Source organism: Papilio xuthus, unplaced genomic scaffold, assembly GCF_000836235.2.
Source record: "Papilio xuthus unplaced genomic scaffold, Pxut_1.1 DF825017.1, whole genome shotgun sequence".
In the NCBI taxonomy this organism is placed as follows: domain Eukaryota; kingdom Metazoa; phylum Arthropoda; class Insecta; order Lepidoptera; family Papilionidae; genus Papilio; species Papilio xuthus.
This window is the reverse complement of record NW_013533632.1, coordinates 390,361-399,689: the sequence shown is the minus strand read 5'-3', so window position 1 is coordinate 399,689 and position 9,329 is coordinate 390,361. Positions and strand designations below refer to the sequence as shown.

At 37.4% G+C, this 9,329-nt stretch overlaps 1 protein-coding gene and 1 long non-coding RNA gene across 2 annotated transcripts; one reads left to right on the top strand and one right to left on the bottom strand.

Moving 5' to 3' along the window:
• Positions 1–2,847: 2,847 nt before the first annotated feature.
• On the top strand, positions 2,848–3,596 carry LOC106126267 (uncharacterized). Its single transcript, XR_001228333.1, has 2 exons — positions 2,848–3,046; positions 3,397–3,596. It is a non-coding gene; the product is annotated as an uncharacterized LOC106126267 (long non-coding RNA).
• A 59-nt stretch (positions 3,597–3,655) lies between these two features.
• On the bottom strand, positions 3,656–8,094 carry LOC106126266 (uncharacterized). The gene is made up of 4 exons (XM_013323800.1): positions 6,036–8,094; positions 5,656–5,722; positions 5,184–5,400; positions 3,656–4,577 (listed from the first exon to the last, which is right to left on the bottom strand). Exons 1-4 carry the CDS (start codon positions 6,087–6,089, stop codon positions 4,268–4,270), a joined length of 648 nt encoding a protein of 215 aa, XP_013179254.1. The 5' UTR covers positions 6,090–8,094; the 3' UTR covers positions 3,656–4,267.
• Positions 8,095–9,329: the final 1,235 nt, after the last annotated feature.

The following is a 9,329-nucleotide window of genomic DNA, read 5'->3' as shown; positions in this document are numbered from 1 at the left end:
CCCTAATCCGATCCCTGAGGTATGGTCGGCATTACGGTTACCGACCTGATGCAGACTGAACAGTAACGAGCGATCCCCAAAATTCCTATATTTCGAATTGTTTTTTGATTAATTTCAATTTTTGGCTCCTATATCAGCTTTCAGTTAACTCGGTAAGGTAAATATAACACAGTGTAATAAATAATTTCAACTAAAACTGGAAGCTCAATATCCATCTAATAATTAGAGACAACATAACATATAAATAATAATAAACAAAAATGCATAATTAGTTTAGATTTAGATTTTAGCTGTAGATTTAAAGTAATCAATATCTTATGTAACCAAAATATATTGGAATTTAAATAAATATTAGAAATCAACGTAGTAACCGCTCTTTAGATATAACTATAGTAATCTATATTAATTTAAATGATAATTAAAAAAAAACTCATTTGATTATTATCCATGGAATAATTAAACCATATTTTAACCATTCTTGTTCAAATATGCATGCAAATTGCCAACACAACGACATGCATTCATTGTGAAATACCTCATGAAGTCAAAAGATATCACAAAGCAATACAGACTCCTCTAAGCGTAGAAGCGTTATTGTTAAAACGTTTGTTGTACAGCACTGCACTGCCCAGTCATTGAACATTTGTATTGTCTCGTGACATCATCATTACATATTACACAAATCATTTGTTATTTCACTCGTTATTCTCTAAGCCGCCACTAAAAGTAATTATAGCAATACAACTAGAACTTACATATTTATTAAGTACGTAAAGTATTTCAAACATTTACATTTTACAGTACTCTACAAGTTTGGCCGACGAGGCCCGCGACAATCATATTCAACAAATTGAAAGAGCTGAAATAGCTAATCTGGTCCGCTCTCGTATGGAGTCCTTGAACCTGACCGGGATCGACTACGATGACGTCAGTGAAAAGAGGAACAGCCTGTCTTATGTAATCATCAACCCGAGCTGCGACCTCAATCTGCAAGAAGGCGACATTATGTATGTATCTCAATCATTGACCGCGCGATGATGCCGTCGTCATGTGTATTATGCACGTAAAATATTATAAATTCTTTTTTAGATATCTGGTTCGCCCGTCTCCATTCTCCGCTCAGAAGACCTTCGAGCGCCACAACAGCCGTCGCAAATCCAACATAAGCTTCTGCTCGCAAGCGCTGATCCAAGCGCAGCCGTCTAGCCGTCGTGGGTCGACGCTCGGCGCATCATACCCTCAGCCGCGCGCGCCGCCGCTCGCTACCACCAAGGCCAACTCGCTGTCGCTGCCCGACAGCCCGACCATCGTGACTGACTTCCGCGGCCGCTCCAACTCGCTGCGCGTCGCCGACGACGTGCTCCTGCGCCGCTCCAGTTCGCTGCGCCAGGGCCTCGCGGTGGCGGCGGCCGGAGGCACCGGCGGGCGCAGAAAGAGCAGCCTCGAGGAGATCGGCATCTCGCACTTCAACTCGCTGCTGCAGCACCAGCAGCGGCAGCGGCGGCAGGACGCCTTAGTGGGGGGCGGGCGCTATCTGGAGGTGGCACCGCCATCGGAGGGCCCTGGGGAGCGCGCCGCAGCCGCGTACCCGCTTCTGCCCTATCAGGACGTAGCGGCTGCGCTGCCCACTGGCTCGGTCACGTCTGCCCTGCCACCGCCCTCCCCTTCACCCTCACCCACGCCCACGCCCGACGCCCAACACTTGCAGGGCACCATCGTGTGATACAATCTTATGTGGGGACGTCGCTTCAGCTCCTTTCGCCGGAACAATAAGACCTAAGCCGTTTACGAGGAACCTGAACGTCTAATTAAATAAATGAATATTATAAAAGTATTGATAAAGTAGAAGAAAGCTGTTAAATAATGTATTTCTACAAGTATCTATCTACGTGACATAAGTGCACGGTCCTGTAATCGGGATGTTGTGTCTTAGCCTATCCTAGCTTTACTTTTACTATTGTATACCTGTCTGTTTATGTACGGAGCTATGGTACTCGTATTCTGGACTCGGGCGCGACGTGCACTGCTATCGGCGAGCTGTTTATCGTCAGAGGGATCAACTAGTTATTATGAACCGAGGTATTAACAAGGGCATAAGGCAAGTGTACATAGCAGGCCCACATTCTTCCTTGATTTGACATCTGTATATAATCTAACTTCAACTTCTTCACAAAATGTGTTATACTCATTTATTCTAAGTCTAACTATATTAGCAAAATATATTCACATTTTATCATTACATATTATGTAGATGTTATTAATCATAAAGTAGCGGTAGAAGTCGATAATGTTTTATTCAATTTTAATGTTCAAGTTCATTGTTCGAGTTAATATCTTATTGGTAATAGATTGAGTAGACTACGTAATAATTATAAAATGCATACTCTTATTAAATGCGACCCTTAGTGTCTGTCAGTAGATGTGTCGAGCGCACTGTACTCCTTTATTATTAACTACATATATCAAAATAATCCTCGTAATAAAGTTCACGTACTCAATATAATGATGTTTTATTTCCATCTCCTCGTTACCTCCAACTGTCGTACCACAAAATATTAGTTAATTTTGCTGCAATAACCTAAATAATATATTATCAATATTTATTTTTACTTCAAAAACATTAGATTAAAAAATATTAACTAAAAATAAGTTGTAGTACATTTGTTGTAATACAACTCTTTCTGCTGTGGAATTTCTTTCTTGATGCTACGACAAAGAAGGTCAGATATAACCTCTTTTGAAGTTACATTTATGAAGTAGTTACATACTCTTTGTTGTATTTTCAAATGAAGCCATTTAATTTTAAAACGAATAATTCCAATTTTAAAAATTTGAAATGTTTTTTCTTTTTATAAAAGTGATCCAACAAAGAATTTCAGGAAAATTTTATATCTTATTAAATCAAATTAGAAAAATAAACGATTGAAACTATATATCATGCAACATAAGAAATGGAGAAGAAAAAAAGCGCTGTACAAATCAGCTTACTATCTTCTATTACAGCAGTTACCGCTGTTGGAGAAGCAAAGCTGTATATTAAAGCCAGGTCAGTATGTTATAGTTTGCGTTAAACATGCAATGAACATGTCGGAAACAATTCGTACTTACTAACGTTATTGTTGTAGTTTTGTTTGTTATAAATTTTCAATTCATTATTAATACTCATAGACAAAATAGCTTCAATATGCAAAAAAGCAGACGGAAAAATTTCTTTGCAGTTATAAATGATATGAAAATGAAAAAGTCTTTATCGTTATACACAAAAAAAAATAAAAACAAAATTCAATGTTGCCTTGGCTCCTTAACTAGGAAGACTTAAGGAGCAAATTTATTTATTCGATTTGATATTTCCGTATCTTTAGTAAGTGGAATTTTTAAGTATGAAAATGTTTTTAGGTTATTAAATGGAAGTGTCAAAGGTTTGGTGCTGAACATGGCTGAGGTTTGAAGTACTCTGCGAGGGCGATCATCGCATCGAGATGTTTCATTAAACTAAGTTAGTCTCGTAAGCATATATTTCTATAATAAAGCCTAGCGTCAGCGTTGTTATATAATTAGCGCAGCAACCACGAACAATAAATACTGTTTCGTATTTTCTACATTTCTGCATGAAATTATCCAGCGAGTTGAAAGCATTTGTTTTAACTTTTTTTTTGTTTTACTACTAAACTTAGCAAATCTTTTCAGAAGGTTTTGAGTTTTGATTGAACTCAAATTTATTTTTAATTACATTATGCTTATGTTGGAGGTAGGTTTGAATGTAAACACATTTTTCACTTAATTTATTTAATATTATTTCCTACTTCATTACATTGTCGTCATAGTCTCTAGTTTACTTTGAAAGCTTCAAAGAATAATGAAAAGGATCCTACTTTTTTGTAGAAATATTTTTAAGAAATGAAGTTACATTCTCATCTATTTACGTCTGTTAGGCAGATATGAATTTTCCAATTTCCAACAGTTTTTTTTTCTTATAGACAGCAAGTCTATAATTTTCCTCATTTAAAATAGGAAATGTAATAGGTCTATTACTGCCATCGGCTCCGCAGTCGTATATGGGATAGTGTGATTCCTTTTGTTAAATTATTTAAAATTGTAAAACAAAAAAGAAAATGGTTTTAAATCATGCTATGAGCTAACATCATGCTTGTGTCGTAATTATTGTTACCTATTTACTGCATGCTGTGGTATGATTCAAAATCTTTACAAAGAAATTAAATAAAAGTTCAGTTTATATGTAGAACGCTAACCTTAAACAAATATGAATTCAGTAATCTGGTGCATGTACATGTATGGAGAAGTCGGACATATCGAGATTTTCAACGGTTTCCGTGCTGTCCTCCGAGGCCCAATTGTCAAAGACGCGTCCAGGGTAGTGGTAGTGTTTGGCAAAGGAGGGTAAGACGTATCTCTGGAACCTTCTGAACTGCTTTTTCTCGCGATCGAACTCCCACACGTGGGGCAGGAACCACTGCAACCACTCTGGGACCCACCGATCCTGGTACGAGTAGCGTTTCCTCCATACGCGGTGCGTGTCTATGTAGTTGTAGCCGCTGCCTTCGAGCCATTTCGGGTATCTGACAACATTTGTGTCAAATTCAATCTCTACAAGAACACACAATGGCTTCGCCCTCGAGGGTTCAACTTGAGCCTACCCCATTTTTATATCTCAGCTCTTGTCGAGTACACAAGGTCGGGAAACAGCACCCCAATTCATAATTCCTTTTTTATTTATTTCATTTAAAGTATGACAACAAGAAGTTTCACCCTAAACGTTGGGTGCTCTAGAATGTGATACATATAGCACAACACGTATTTATTTTTTAAATCAGACACGTTTCGAGTTTATGTTTAGATATTCAATCATTAATAACGACGGAAAATGTGAGGATGGAAAGAGCGGTTGAATTAGGATGAATTTTGGAATTTATATAATAAAATTAAAGGCCAAAATGAAAATATAAAATAGAATTATGAAAATAAAGAGATAAGCACGCACTGTTAGAGAATATATTTACAACTAATATAAATAACAGAGACAAAAAGGAAGGAAAATATATAAAGTTCCAAATACAAAAATATAAAAATTATGATTAAAAAACGTGTAAAGAGGTTCCGTATTTGTCGGCAACAATAATAATATAAACTTATGAGCACTTATATCATGTTCATCGTATACTTACAAAGAGAGATGTCTCAAGCCCCATCTGTAGGCCGTGGTGTAGAACCAAGCTTTGAAGGGGTTGAGGTGGGGGTATTTCTCCCAGGCAGCTTGTCCATGTGCGAGGGCCACTACCGTCACCCCCAATTGGTATCCGGTGATGAGTACGGCACGCCCACTCCTAATCTCGCCTACGGTGGGCTTCTGAACTCCCCCCAAGATCGGTTTGCGTATCTTAGCTGGTTACAAATTGAATAAAATTATTTTACAATAAGGAAAATCAATTTGAGTAGATATCAGATTGTAAAGAACTAAACATGAACTGTCATGCCACTAAAGGCTTCATTTACAATTCTTTATTTGAAATTAAATACGAACAAAATACTACGATAATCAAACCATACAGGTTTATAAACCACCTGCTTTATAAATATTTATAAAGCAGAATGCAATGAATAAGAAAATAAGAATTCAGGTACATTCATAATACATACGTGTTGTTGGAATTGACAGATCCAGACCCAATCTCGGTTTCCAGAAAAAGGTTCCCGGAGGCGGCGCCTGAAATATGACATAAATCCTCTTTAGAATTTCTTTCAATTGCAAATTTAAAATATAAGGGTATTTTTTTAATTTCGTTAAAAGAACGCTAAACTACGACATAATCTCTTAAGCGAAACAGTAAAAGAATTACTCTCACGGACATTATTATTAGGTTTCTTGCGGCGGTGGGAATGTATTTTTATTATGTTATAGTCATATCCTCTATCCGTTAAACCTACATATATTATAATTTAGTTTCTAGAAGGGACTTCTTTATAGACCAGGATGGTGTTAGGATTTTTTATTAAATGTTAAATATAAGGGTACATACCTTCACAATTGCTATTATTGTAGAGAAAATTATTAATTTGACGGTGCCGTCCATCTTGGAGACGACACATTTGCGCTCGACCCTGTTATGTATAAAGCTATGGTCGGTTGGAACTGGCTCTTTATAAAAGATGCAAATCGAAATGGAGATGAGTGACGTAGGGGAACATCCGTCGCGCGCCCCGTGTTGTGCATTCCCAAACAGCAAAACAAAGCTTGTTTTGTACTCAACAATGTGTTCTCAGATCTAAGTCGTGGTTTAAATACGTCATTGATACAAATAAGTACTTTTCAGATGCAAATGTATGCTGCGAAATGTAATCGAAGGGAAGCAGACGTTTCCCCTTTGTTAATGTAGCAGTAAGCTTTAACGTACAGCTGTACCAAAAAAAATCGCACTTGGTAACTTTCACATTCGTTTGTAAATAACCTTGATCAATTGCTTAGAATTTCTGCAGTAAACACTTCTCATCATAAAATTCTTTACATAATTTTGTTTTTCAAGTAAGTATTTTCTGTTTGTGTTCTTCGAAAAATTCTCAAGTTTTAAACCATATTTTTCTTATTTTTTTCATGATTCTTATCTGTGAGCGCATTAGAGGTGAAAATTGAGCATTTCTGTTGTCGGGGAAGTTTTTGCTACCCCCTAACAGATGGCGCTTAAACGAGACCGTGTTTTATTGAATAACGGTATTGAGTTTATTTTCACCGCCTATATAATCGCCGGATTAACGTTGACTCGGTTTTTACTAAATTGGTAAATGTTCCGTTTGGTCGGCTCTCGTTCGTTGTTCTTATTGTTTGAATTAGTAAAAAATAAAAATCAAGTAATCGTTCGGTCGTCGTTTAGATGTAGACTCGTTCAAATTTTGAACAGAATTGCGATTGCGTAGAAAATATTCAATAGGTTGGTTGGTATTTGGTTAAAACCAGTACAGACGACGGAAAGTAAGGAGGAATGAAAAGAGCGGTTGGATTTACATAAATTTTGGAAAATGATACAATAAAGTTAAAAGAGAAAATGAAAATTTTATAAGATAGAGTAAGGAAAAAAGATTAGCACGCACTGTTTGTTTGATGATATATTTACAACTACTATTTTTCAATAGAAAAAAGGAAGAAATAATACATAATGTTCTAAATATAAATATAAAAAATAAAAGGAAGTATGAAAAGGTTCCATATGTGTCGGCAACAGTCAAACATATTTCAATATTTTCTCCAAAGTATGTTACTTTGAGGAAAAGATTGAAAAGCTAACAATTTTCATTATTTGAACGAGATTGGTGTTAGTAGGATTAGACAGTCATCTTACTATTATATCGTTTGGAACTTACAGGTCAAAGAAAGTCATTGTAAAGTCTGTCGCTTGGTAAATTGAATAAAATGAAATAAAGAGACGAACAGTTTGGCTCGGTACATATCACGTAAATAGCTATGAAGAACTGTGGTAAAATATAGCGCCATCTAGGTTATGTACATATCTATTCCAAAGATAGTGTTGCGCCATCTTTTGAGATTAAAATATATTTAAAGACCTTACATTTGAAAATGCTTTCTGTGGTGTGGTTTGTTAAATAGACGAACGGAGACCATGTACCAAAATCCCAGCTTGGACTTCCCTACTATTTTTAAAACGTCTACTTGATATTGACTCTATTATAAGACCCAAAGAAGTTCGCTATTTGTGTTGTTGCAACATTTCCTTTGCCTCCGGTGTCTTCAGAATTTTACGAGTCGTATTCATTTTTACGTGGTTTTTAATTTCGTTATAGTTTTGTACTATTTTTTTGAATATATTGCCTTAGATTTGTGTTTTTCGCTGGTCGCATTTAAAGTAAATTCGTTGATCGGCTAATGAGACATCGTGATTGGGCTGCTTTGGGTTTAAAAGGCGACTATTATGTATGCGGATTTTAATGCCTTGCTTTCCTGGTTGGTTCCGTCTTACCCAGTCAATGTTTTCGTTGCTTCCCTGGCTTACAAACTTTTTCTTTAATTATAACTTATTCATTCAATGTAACATATTAAAAATAAGGTTAATTTATTTTTAATATGTTACATTTCATATAAAAAATTATACAAAATATAATATATTAAAAATAGAGCACCACCGACTACAGAGTCCCATGACTCAAACAACCAGTGGTCAGTTCTCACAATGCGTGCGGTTTGTAGGATAACTGCCTTTTGTGTCGGGCCCTTAAACCAACTATTTAGCGAGAGCTTCTTGAGATGTTGGTCGAAACTCTTCGCTATCAGTCCATTCACCGATACGACTATCTGAATATGGGAATCGATTTCATACGCCACATGGCGGTAACCTCGTGAGCCAAATCTAGGTATTTTAACAATTTTTACTTTTCAGCTTTCGCGAGATTCTCGTCATGTGGAAAAGTGACATCGACTAACATTACACAACTGTCAAACCGGTTTATTACTACTACTCGTGTATCGGGCCTATTGGCAGCAATAGTCCTATCCGTAATGATAGATCGATCCCAGTAGAGCGTGATATCGCTATTTTCCAGAACGGGTGAAGGTTGGTACTGGTAATACGGTACCTCAGCATCCACAAGGGCATATTTAAGGGCAAACTGCTGATGGATGATCTTGGCCACTTGGTTGTGTCTATGCAAGTATGCACCGTCCGCAAGCCGAGAACAGCCGGAAACGATATGTCTAATGGACTCACCGGGACGACGACGACAGGCCCGACAAATATCAATCGTACCATCCTTTAGGATATGTTTTCGGTAGTTGTTCGTTAAAATTACTTCGTCCATAATTGCAAAGACAAAACCTTTAGTTTCCCCAAAGAAGTTGCTGAAGCGCAGCCAAGCCACGGAGGATAATTGGTCCACATCAGGCCCAGTTAAGGCTCGATGGAACCTGCCGTGTAGCTCCTTGCTCTTCCATACGCTAATGCGTTCTGAGACACTTAGTACCGGTAGCCTTCACCAATTTGTGGAGGCGAAGGAAAGCGGCGTAACTCCTTTGTCCTTTGCTGCAACATCCTGATACATTCCCACGTTCACCTTAAGGAAGTATTCCCTAAGGTTGTATACCTCGCGGTTGTGCAGGGTCTTGGCATTTAAATAGCCTCGACACCCATGTTTCCGCGGGATGATGCATCCCGTATGCTGTCAGCAAAACGAACTTTTCTATCCAAGGCATCTAGTTCTGTTTGCGATCTCAGTATGCCAAAATAGTAGGTTAAGACTGGCATGGCCCAGCTGTTAAAAGCACGGCACTTGTTTCCACGCGATAAGACTTAAAATTATGTGGCATTGTT

Bases quoted from the DNA above. Each gene is read 5' to 3' on its own strand.
- LOC106126266 (XM_013323800.1), bottom strand. From the start codon at position 6,089: ATGGACGGCACCGTCAAATTAATAATTTTCTCTACAATAATAGCAATT. The intron at 5,723-6,035 runs GTATGTACCCTT...GTCATATTTCAG, and splicing joins CAATAATAGCAATTGTGAAG to GCGCCGCCTCCGGGAACCTT. The intron at 4,578-5,183 runs GTAAGTATACGA...AAATGTTGTCAG, and splicing joins GGCTTGAGACATCTCTCTTT to ATACCCGAAATGGCTCGAAG.